Source organism: Thalassophryne amazonica, chromosome 2 (genome assembly GCF_902500255.1).
Source record: "Thalassophryne amazonica chromosome 2, fThaAma1.1, whole genome shotgun sequence".
NCBI classification, from domain to species: domain Eukaryota; kingdom Metazoa; phylum Chordata; class Actinopteri; order Batrachoidiformes; family Batrachoididae; genus Thalassophryne; species Thalassophryne amazonica.
Genome location: NC_047104.1, coordinates 27,810,831 through 27,823,001, shown reverse-complemented (window position 1 = coordinate 27,823,001; position 12,171 = coordinate 27,810,831). Strand labels below are relative to the sequence as shown.

General features: G+C 49.1%; 1 protein-coding gene across 1 annotated transcript in view; it reads left to right on the top strand.

Moving 5' to 3' along the window:
- The window catches only part of shank2b (SH3 and multiple ankyrin repeat domains 2b), a 618,688-nt gene that overhangs the window by 501,402 nt on the left and 105,115 nt on the right, over positions 1-12,171 (top strand). The window contains exon 19 of the mRNA XM_034184578.1: positions 1,845-1,868. Within this exon, the coding sequence (XP_034040469.1) occupies positions 1,845-1,868 (24 nt within the window). The remainder of the gene's footprint in view (positions 1-1,844; positions 1,869-12,171) is intronic.

The window sequence follows — 12,171 nt, the reverse complement described above, 5'->3', positions numbered from 1 at the left end:
ATATGTAGGTGGTAACCACCTTGTATTGGGAGCTGTTTGGGAAATATTGTTTTCTTTTAATTGTAATTATGAGCTGCTGTTGTTCAGATTTTGTTTAGAAATGAACATTTATGAACAGGCACATATGCCTGGTTTGATTTGACTTCATGGAGGGGTGTAGGTGTTGATAAGCTTTGCTTCTGCCTACGCCTTTAGGCACCATGTACATTGTTTATTTTTTTCTTATTGTCTTCTTTTTCTTTGACTACTTTGTTTATGAGTTTTACTGTTGTATATGAGTGAAATTTTGTTGCATGGGTGTCTAATAAATTCACTTCAATTCAATTCAAAAAGAGGAGAACCTTCCAGAAGGACAGCCATCTCTGCAGCAATCCACCAGTCAGGCCTGTGTGGTAGAGTGACCAGACAGAAGCCACTCCTTAGTAAAAGGCACACAGCAGCCCACCTGGAGATTGCCAAAAAGCACCTGAAGGACTCTCAAACCATAAGAAACAAAAATCTCTGGTCTGATGAGACAAAAGGTGCCCTGACACGAGTATGTCTTTGATTTGCGCAATAGCATGACCTGTGTCGTGCTGGAGAGCAAACCCGTCTTTAACGGGTGCAGACAGGACGCCAGAGGGGCGCCGGTGCGTGCTATTGCGCACAGAGAATTTTGAAATGTTCAAAAAATCTTTCACGCACAAATGGCGTGCTATGTGGCGCGATCTAATTTCCAACACGACGTGCAGCTCATCAAGTGGAGCAAAGAAAAAGTGAACAGAGCAAGTGGTGACATCAGTGGATCGCATCAGAGCGCAGCTCCTCTGAAGGATTATAACAAGAAGTTAAATCTTTTATAAACATAAAAATAAATACTTTAACTATTAGGTTCTACTGGCAGAGCAAGCTGGACACAAATGCAAGACGCAGAAAAACAGCTCTGTAGGATTAAGGCGTTTACTTGATACGAAAGCAAGGGTCGGTACACAGAAAGGCAGTCCAAAAAGAGCAACAATCATCAGGCAAAGGTGTGGTTCAGGTACACAGGCAGGTTGTCAAAAAACAGGCAAGGCAAGAAAAAACAGAGCTAGAAAGAGGCACAAGGCACATCGATCAGGCAAGGAACAAAGGCAACCGGTGAGGCTACAAAGCACCCAAGTGATGAGCAGTAAATCAAGAGGTGAGGAAACTTCCGCAACCAGGGTGTGGCCAGACAGAGGGAAACGCCCACCACGAAGTACCAAGAGCAAGACAGACACAAGAAAGAGCAAGACAGAGAAAACCCAAGCAGAAAGGCAGAGCAAGAGACAGACAGCTAACAAAAGCAAACCAAACACATACCACCCAAAGTCCAATTCCTGGCATTAACAGCTGCACACGAGAAGGAAAAAACACGCAACTGTTTTATCAAGCCATGACAATGTAAACAAGTCAAAGAATTGCCTTTTAAGATGGCTCAAAATGCTTTCTGCAGCTTGTTAGGCGTGCCGTCGGAAATTACACAACTTTTTTGTAGTTTCAAACTCAGCAGTTGTTTGTGACAGGAGTGTGGTTTTCATTTTATTTTTGATAAAATAATTCATTGTATCCACACAAAAGATTAATTCTGGCCTAAATAAGGTGCTTGGGCCCAATGAAGCTGACCCCAAGCAAACTGAAGCAAACAGACTGAGTTTGCCTTGTAATCTCCGACAATACATGAACACAGCAGCAGCAATCGCTTCGCAGTAAAAACGTGTAATTAGAAATTTTTTGGACACTTTCTGTAAATAGGACTGACATTTAAGTGGAAAACATCATTCTGTCTAGAAGATGAAGAGTCTATTTTTTATGATCTAAATACCTTTTTTGTCACCCTTAAGCCACTCTACGGAAAAAGAAAGTTGGTAAGTTACTGCGGGCATGTTTAACTTTGATCGTGTACGAGGGCTGTCAATAAAGTAACGGTCCTCTTTATTTTTTTCAAAAACTATATGGATTTCATTCATATGTTTTACGTCAGACATGCTTGAACCCTCGTGCGCATGCGTGAGTTTTTCCACGCCTGTCGGTGACGTCATTCGCCTGTGAGCACTCCTTGTGGGAGGAGTCGTCCAGCCCCTCGTCGGAATTCCTTTGTCTGAGAAGTTGCTGAGAGACTGGCGCGTTGTTTGATCAAAATTTTTCTAAACCTGTGAGACACATCGAAGTGGACACGGTTCGAAAAATTAAGCTGGTTTTCAGTGAAAATTTTAACGGCTGATGAGAGATTTTGAGGTGATTCTGTCGCTTTAAGGACTTCCCACGGTGCGAGACGTCGCTCAGCGCTCTCAGCCGCCGTCGTCAGCCTGTTCAAGCTGAAAACCTCCACAGTTCAGGCTCTATTGATCCAGGACGTCGTGAGAGAACAGAGAAGTTTCAGAAGAAGTCGGTTTCAGCATTTTATCCGGATATTCCACTGTTAAAGGAGATTTTTTTAATGAAAGACGTGCGGACGGGTCCACGCGTCGGGACGCAGCCGCCGCGACGCTCCGCCACAGGAAAAACACCTCTGTTGAAAGCCTTAAGGACAAGTTGGAACATGTCCTGCCTGTTAAACAATTTCTCATATACTCACTCCACTGAAAGCCATCAAAAGCCGCCTGGATTTTACAAATGGTTATCAACACGGAGGTGTTTTTCCTGTGCCGCCGCACCACGGCGGCTGCGTCCCGACTCGCGGATCCGTCCGCACGTCTTTCATTAAAAAAATCTCCTTTAACAGTGGAATAGCCGGATAAAATGCTGAAACCGACTTCTTCTGAAACTTCTCTGTTCTCTCACGACGTCCTGGATCAGTAGAGCCTGAAATGTGGAGGTTTTCAGCTTGAACAGGCTGACGATGGCGACTGAGAGCGCTGAGCGACGTCTCGCACCATGGGAAGTCCTTAAAGCGACAGAATCACCTCAAAATCTCTCATCAGCCATTAAAATTTTCACTGAAAACCAGCTTAATTTTTCGAACCGTGTCCACTTCGATGTGTCTCACAGGTTTAGAAAAAATTTTGATCAAACAACGCGCCAGTCTCTCAGCAACTTCTCAGACAAAGGAATTCCGACGAGGGGCTGGACGACTCCTCCCACAAGGAGTGCTCACAGGCGAATGACGTCACCGACAGGCGTGGAAAAACTCACGCATGCGCACGAGGGTTCAAGCATGTCTGACGTAAAAACATATGAATGAAATCCATATAGTTTTTGAAAAAAATAAAAAGGACCCTTACTTTATTGACAGCCCTCGTATTTCTGATGATGTCACTGGATTTAAACACTTCTTTCATTGGCTTCACCAGCTTCTTAAGGCCCCCTGACACTTGCACAACTTTGACCCATGCACTTGCACGCACCATCGTCGTGACGATCCCACCCACTGTGTTCCCAGCTGGATGCCGTGCTTTGTTCCACTGGCCGCCACGCATTGTACGCTGGACGCTGCATATATAAAATAATTATTTTGTAGTAGATTAATCATTTTCTGTCAGAGATGGCTGTTGAAAATGCCTCTAATCGCTTCCCGAATCACAGAGCAGTGCTTCAGCTCCTGCTTTTCTCACGCGCGCAAGCTTAATGAGGTGGAGAACATATTTGGAACCATCTAAAAAGGTAATTATTTGTCATGTATATATTGTAATGGTAAAACAGTTGCATGTTCATCCCTTCTTTTGTGCAGCTGTAAAAGTATGTTTATGATAGATTTAACATCTTGTTATAATCAATCAGACGAGCTGCGCTCTGATGCGGTACACTGACGCAATCACTCACTTTCACACACAGTGTTTTTAAGTTGTTTGCATAATGTTCACGTGAAATTCACATGATTAATGAGTGATGGAGATTTTGAACATTTCAAAATTTTCTTTGCGCATGTGCACGAAGCCGTGTACAGTTTACGAGTTTGAGATGAGTTTACTCTCGTGCACAGCAGAGTACGTGCAAGTGCGCAGATCAAGTCGTGGAAGTGTCACAGCACCTTTAATCTTTCAGTGAAAGTGAACGCTGCGTACAGGCGGCGTGTGTGCATGATTTTCTGTGCATGCTTTAATGTCTTTGAATCGAGTGACATCTATGTTGATGGCTCATTGTCTGGTACACAATCAACCTAAACATCTCAACACTGAAATGCTAAATATTCCATTGTTTACGCTTCATGACTTTTGTAAAAGCTTTCACCTCAACACATTCTGAATCTTCCTTTGTCCCAGTAACAAGGTGTCAGTCCTCATTGTTTCAGAAAATGTCACATTTCAAATGCAAAGAAAAGCAGCAGCACACGTGAAATACAAGTCTAATCAATGTGTGTGAGGTGACGTCGTTATGCACCTACTGTAAAAAAAAGCAGACATTTCTTAGTATTTTCTTAAAAAGAAGACCTGATAGTTCAGCTACAATTTGCCAAAAAGTACATCTAAGATGCAAGCCTAGAGTTGATGTTTTGGTGAAAGAAATGTTTGTATTTCTTCATAATTGATGTAAATAAAGTCCAAGACATATTCAGTGACCATCCCCTGACTTGTTTGAAGAAAACTGGCAATAAAACTGATTATTATGTACAGGTATTATTAAGTGGGCAGCACGGTGGCTTAGTGGTTAGCACTGTTGCCTCACAGTGAGAAGGTCGTGGGTTCAATTCCTGTGGCCTTTCTGTGTGGAGTTTGCATGTTCTCCGCTAAATGAACAGACAATGGATAAGCCAAACAGTAACAATTTAATGTTGTGAAGTGCACAACGGAATACAGACCAATACAGTTTTGGTACCACAGACAATTAAATGTTGAGTGACGTGTGGGCAGGCTTGAGGATAGGAGATGTCCGTCTAGAACCGAGCCGGATCCCACACGGCCTTCACCGCCAACGGATCTGAAGAACACCGGAGCCGCCAAGTCCTGGAGCCCCAGGTGGCCACCGTCTCCAGCTGTCAGACCGGGTACTGCTGGCAGAGAACAGAAACAGTTTTGATGAGTGTGAGTTCGCACACTCAGTAATTCCACCATCTGTGTTCTTTTGGGAGGGAGCACCTCCACCTCCAATCACACACTCGTGCAGCTCCTGTCTAACCACTTATCTGGTTGGGGTGTGAAGCGAAGCCGTCGCTGATCACACCAAACGCCAATCCCACAGATAAGGCAACACCACAGGAAAATGGCTGCAAAGAAGTTCAGACTATTACTCAATGTTTTGTTCAGCAGAGAAAATTACCTCCAAGGTAGCTGATTTCTCGGCGGGGAGGTGGAGTTGCAGTCCGGCCTTTATGGTGGTGGTGATGTGATGTGGATGAGTGACAGCTGGTGCTGATGACGGGTGACAGCTGTCACTCCCGGTTGCTATGACGCCCTCTCGTGCTTGAAGCCCGCACTTCAAGCAGGGCACCATCTGGTGGTGGTGGGCCAGCAGTACCTCCTCTTCAGCGGCCCACACAACAGGACCCCCCCCCCAATGGGCGCCTCCTGGCACCCGACCAGGCTTGTCCGGGTGCCGCCGGTAGAAGTTGGCCAGGAGGGCCGGGTCCAGGATGAAGCTCCTCTTCACCCAGGAGCGTTCTTTGGGTCCATACCCCTCCCAGTCCACCAAATACTGGAACCCCCGGCCCTTCCGACGGACGTCCAGGAGCCGGCGCACAGTCCAAGCCGGCTCCCCGTCAATGATCCGGGCAGGTGGTGGCGCCGGTCCGGGGGCACAGAGGGGAGAGGAGTGGCAGGGTTTGAGTCTTGACACATGAAAAACCGGATGTATCCACAGTGAAGCTGGCAGCTTCAGCTTCACTGCGGCTGGGCTGAGGACTTTTAGGATGGTGAAGGGTCAGATAAATCTATCCTTTAGTTTTTGGGATTCCACTTGTAGGGGAATGTCTTTCGTGGATAGCCAAACCGCCTGCCTGGGCTGATATGTAGGGGCCGGGGCACGCCGGCGGTCTGCATGGGCCTTGGCCCTCGTCCGGGCTTTGAGCAGGGCAGAGCGGGCGGTATGCCACACCCGACGGCACCTTCTCAGATGGGCCTGGACTGAGGGCACCCCGACCTCTCCCTCCACCAACAGAAATAATGGGGGCTGGTACCCCAAACATATCTCGAATGGGGAGAGGCCGGTGGCAGATGACACTTGGCTATTATGAGCGTACTCGATCCAGGCCAGATGGTCACTCCAGGCCGTCGGGTGCGCGGAGGTCACGCAGCGGAGGGCCTGCTCCAACTCCTGATTCATCCGCTCTGCCTGCCCGTTCGTCTGGGGGTGGTACCCGGACGAGAGGCTTACTGTGGCCCCCAGTTCCCTGCAGAAACTCCTCCAGACCTGGGAGGAGAACTGGGGACCACGATCTGAGACAATGTCCAATGGAATCCCATGCAGACGCACGACATGGTGGACCAGGAGGTCTGCAGTCTCCTGGGCCGTCGGGAGCTTCGGGAGGGCCACGAAGTGGGCCGCCTTGGAGAACCAGTCCACTATCGTGAGGATGGTTGTCTTGCCCTGGGACGGCGCGAGGCCCGTGACGAAGTCCAGGCCGATGTGAGACCAGGGGCGATGAGGCACGGGCAAAGGCTGGAGGAGACCCTGGGTTCTTTGGTGGTCCGCTTTGCCCCTGGCGCAGGTGGTGCAGGCATGGACGTACTCCCGGACGTCTGCTTCCAGAGACGCCCACCAGAAGTGCTGCCGGACAACTGCCACGGTTCTTTGCACCCCTGGGTGGCAGGAGAGCTTGGAACCGTGACAGAAGTCCAGGACTGCAGCTCTGGCCTCTGGTGGCATGTACAGTCTGTTCTTGGGGCCGGTTCCCGGGTCCGGGTTCCGTGTCAGGGCCTCCCGGACAGTCTTCTCCACGTCCCAGGTGAGGGTGGCCACGACAGTGGACTCGGGGATGATGGTTTCGGTCGGGTCTGACAGCTCGGTCCTGACGTCCTCTTCGTGCACCCGGGACAGGGAGTCAGACCGTTGGTTCTTCGTCCCAGGGCGGTATGTGATCCGAAAGTCAAAACGCCCGAAGAACAGTGACCAGCGGGCTTGCCTGGGGTTCACACGCTTGGCGGTCCGGATGTACTCCAGGTTCCGATGGTTTGTGAAAACCGTGAATGGCTCCGAAGCTCCTTCCAACAGGTGTCTCCACTCCTCCAGAGCCTCCTTCACCGCAAGAAGTTCCCGATTGCCGACATCATAGTTCCTTTCAGCCGGGGTCAACCTGCGGGAAAAATAGGCACAAGGGTGGAGAACCTTGTCGAACTCCCTGCTCTGGGACGGCACGGCTCCTATCCCTGAGTCAGAGGCGTCCACTTTGACTATAAACTGGTGACTTGGATCGGGCTGCACCAGAACTGGCGCAGTCGAGAACCGGCGATTCAACTCCCTAAACGCACCTTCGCACTGATCCGACCAGGTGAAGGGGACTTTTGTGGAGGTCAGGGCTGTCAGGGGACTAACCACTTGACTATAGCCCTTGATGAACCTCCGGTAAAAATTAGCAAAACCGAGGCACTGTTGCAGTTTCCTACGGTTTGTTGGTTGGAGCCAGTCTCTCACCGCCGCTACCTTGGCCGGATCGGGTGCGACGGAGTTTGAGGAGATGATGAACCCCAGGAAGGACAAAGAAGTACGGTGGAACTTGCACTTCTCGCCCTTCACAAACAGCCGGTTCTCCAGCAACCGCTGCAGGACCTGACGTACATGCATAACATGAGTCTCAGGATCCGGGGAAAAGATGAGTATATCGTCTAGATATACGAAGACAAACCGATGCAGGAAGTCCCGCAAGACATCGTTTACCAAAGCTTGGAACACCGCGAGGGCGTTTGTGAGGCCGAACGGCATGACCAGGTACTCAAAGTGACCTAACGGGGTGTTAAATGCCGTCTTCCATTTGTCTCCCTTCCGGATCCGAACCAGGTGGTACGCATTCCTAAGATCCAGTTTTGTGAATATTTGGGCTCCATGCAGGAGCGTGAACACTGAATCTAACAGGGGCAGAGGGTATCGGTTGCGAACCGTGATTTCGTTCAGCCCCCTGTAATCAATGCATGGACGAAGTCCACCGTCTTTCTTGCCCACAAAAAAGAAACCAGCACCCATCGGGGAGGTGGAGTTCCGGATCAACTCGGCAGCTAATGAGTCCCGGATGTAGGTCTCCATTGATTCGCGTTCAGGATGTGAGAGGTTGTACAGCCTACTGGACGGGTACTCAACGCCCGGGATCAAATCAGTGGCACAATCGTACGGACGGTGTGGGGGAAGGGTGAACGCCAGATCCTTGCTGAAAACGTCAGCAAGATCGTGGTACTCACTTGGCACCGCCGTCAGATTGAGGGGGACTTCGACCTCCTCATTAGCTGTCACACCAGGCGGAACCGTGGATCCGAGACATTCCCGGTGGCAGGTTTCGCTCCACTGAGCCACAACCCCAGACGGCAATCAATCCGGGGATTGTGCTTTATCATCCAAGGATAACCCAAAAACACACGGGAGGTAGAAGGTGTGACATAAAACACAATCTCCTCCCTGTGATTACCAGACACCACCAGTGTCACTGGCTGTGTCTGGTGTGTGGTTAATGGAAGAAGGGTGCCATCTAGTGCCCGTACCTTCAAAGCCAAAGGTAGAGCCACTAGAGGGAGCCCGACTTCCCTTGCCCATCTGCTGTCCAGCAGATTCCCTTCCGACCCCGTGTCTACCAGTGCTGGGGCGTGAAGGGTCAGATCCCCACTCAGGATCGTAACTGGGATGCGTGCAGATTTACGGGGTTTCCCTGCGTGCGTATTATGGCCCACCCTTAGCCCAACTTCTAAGGGCGGGCGTTGTCATTTAACCGTTTGGGGCAGTTCCTCTGTAGATGCTCACTCGAGCCACAGAAAAAACACTCCACGTGGACCAGCCTCCGTTGTCTGAGCTTTGCATTGACTTTAGCCCTGCTCGTGTCCATAGCTTCGTCAGCAGGGGGAGCTGTTGCCACACGAGAGTCACAGGCTGTGGAGCGTGGGGAAGACGGCACCCTTTCGGACCCGGAAGGAAGAGGGACGGCTCGTGCCCGGCCACGCCCCCCGCCCTGCTCCCGACGGTGTTCCTCTAATCGGTTATCTAATCGTATAACCAGATCAACAAGCCCATCGAAATCCCGCGGTTCATCCTTAGCCAGTAAATGCTCCTTCAGGACCGGAGACAGTCCGTTTACGAAGGCGGCACGGAGTGCAACGTTGTTCCAGCCGGACCTCGCAGCCGCGATGCGGAAGTCGACTGCATACTCCGCTGCACTCCGACGCCCCTGTGTGATTGACAGCAGCAAGTTTGATGCGGATTCGCCTCTATGGGGGTGATCAAAAACCTGCTTGAACTCCCTCACAAACCCAGTATACGTCGTTAGGAGCCGTGAATTCTGCTCCCAGAGCACCGTAGCCCAGGCGCGTGCCTCTCCTTGAAGCAAGTTTATTACGTAAGCCACCCGGCTGGCGTCTGACTCGTACATGACAGGACGCTGTGAAAAGACGAGCGAGCACTGCATTAAGAAGTCCACGCATGTCTCGACACAGCGTCCGTACGGCTCCGGAGGGCTTATGTAAGCTTCAGGGGATGGTGGGGGGGTTCGTTGAACGACCAGCGGAATGTCTGTCTCAGGCCTCCGGTCAGCAGGAGGAGGTGCTGCAGCAACGCCCTGAGCCTGCGCTTCCACCTGGGCGGTGAGAGCCTCCATCCTCCGATTGAGAATCACATTCTGCTCGGTGACTAAGTCCAGCCGAGCAGTGAAAGCGGTCAAGATTTGCTGCAGCTCACCTAACACGCCTCCTGCTGACGCCTGTGCACCTCGCTCTTCCATTGGCTGTTCAAGCGATGGTTGACGCCCCTCGGGATCCATGACGCTGGCCGAGAAATCCTGTTGTGAAGGTGTAGGAACACGGACCCACAACAGGGGGCGCTAAATGAACGGACAATGGATAAGCCAAACAGTAACAATTTAATGTTGTGAAGTGCACAACGGAATACAGACAAATACAGTTTTGGTACCACAGACAATTAAATGTTGAGTGACGTGTGGGCAGGCTTGAGGATAGGAGACGTCCGTCTAGAACCGAGCCGGATCCCCACGGCCTTCACTGCCAACGGATCTGAAGAACACCGGAGCCGCCAAGTCCAGGAGCCCCAGGTGGCCACCGTCTCCAGCTGTCAGACCGGGTACTGCTGGCAGAGAACAGAAACAGTTTTGATGAGTGTGAGTTCGCACACTCAGTAATTCCACCGTCTGTGTTCTTTTGGGAGGGAGCACCTCCACCTCCAATCACACACTCGTGCAGCTCCTGTCTAACCACTTATCTGGTTGGGGTGTGAAGTGAAGCCGTCGCTGATCACACCAAATGCCAATCCCACAGATAAGGCAACACCACAGGAAAATGGCTGCAAAGAAGTTCAGACTATTACTCAGTGTTTTGTTCAGCAGAGAAAATTACCTCCAAGGTAGCTGATTTCTCGGTGGGGAGGTGGAGTTGCAGTCCGGCCTTTATGGTGGTGGTGACGTGATGTGGATGAGTGACAGCTGGTGCTGATGACGGGTGACAGCTGTCACTCCTGGTTGCTATGACGCCCTCTCGTGCTTGAAGCCCGCACTTCAAGCAGGGTGCCATCTGGTGGTGGTGGGCCAGCAGTACCTCCTCTTCAGCGGCCCACACAACAGATGGATGGTATTATTAAGTTTTAGAGCTTTCCTTTCAGTTTGATTTTGAGGAAGATCATTTTAGATCCTTTCTATTCTTTATATTTTTTGTATTGCTTGTATTTGAAAATGGCATAAACAAATTAAAACGTGTGAAATACCAAGTGTTCCAATACTTTCGGAGGGCACAGTATCCTAACCTTATGATGAGTGCAAAATGAGTGTGGCATTATTACTGTTTTGCCTAAGAATGTTTAATTTTCACTGTTGCTGCACTTTGTGTGAAATCATAGTCATATCATATATCATATTGATATGACAATATTGAGATACGATAATTTGGCCATATTGTACAGCCCTGCTGTCAGCAAGCTGAAATGTGTGAATATTAATTTACATCTACATTTTAAAAAAATAGCTTAAAGCAGCAGGTGGTTAACAGGGCTGCAATGGGAGGGGGGTCTGGTGAGGCTGCCCCCCAGGAGCTAAAAGGTTTTAGCCATACTCATGCTCCCCTGAGGCATTTACTCAAAAAAAGTCTGAAGGACCTAAATGACATGATGAGATGTTGAAGAGCTTTGCTCGTTTATGTCCATGACATATACATATTAGAGTCAAAAACAAACTTGTTTCATCTCAGGTATGGTTCTAAATAAGGTACAGTGGTCCCTCGTTTATTGCGGGAGTTATGTTCTAAAAATAGCCCGTAATAGGCGAAATCCGCGAAGTAGACAGCGTTATTTTTTACAATTATTATAGATGTTTTAAGGATGTAAAACCCCTCACTATACACTTTATACACTTTTCTCAAACAGGCATTAACATTTTCTCACTTTTCTCTCGTGTGTAAACACTCTCAAAGTTCAAACCTTAGTAGAAAAATAAGACCAACCTGTTTTCAGGCCCAAACATTTGTTTGAGGAATAAAAATAGAACGTTTTCCAATAAATAATTATGATAGCTTTTAGAACTAAAGAATTTAACTTTAACGATTAACCTTCGAGGTTGGATACATAAGAAATTATTAATAGTGACTGACCAGTATTTCACAGTTCCTCTGATCGCACCTCTTCATCCTGGCGCAGCGCCGCGTCGCGCCTTTTTCCACTGAGTCACACCTGGGTGCAGGTGTCTTTTTCCGAGTGAAGAACAGAGTTATGGGTAGTTGTTGGCGCTCTTTTTTCTTCTGGGCGAGAAGACTCTTATAAACAGACACGCAGAACACAATGCCCGTACTCTCCCTTCGCGATGCCGCGACCAGCAGACTCGGCGCCACGAGGGGGCGTTTGGGGGTGACCCCCCCCCTCACGTCATCAACCCCGTCCCCTCAGATGTGAGAGTTATCAAAAAATCAAAATAAAAAAGAAAGAAAAAGAAATACTGTAAAATATAGCAAAATATTAGTTATTCAATAGTATCACGTATTTAACAACTAAACCAAATTAATTAACTAAAGTAATTAATTTTAAAACAAACAGATATGGCGTGTGTCTGTGTTCAAGCGATTTGACAGGTTGAGGGTTGCGCTTGTCAGTGCGACAGAGGGTAAGGAT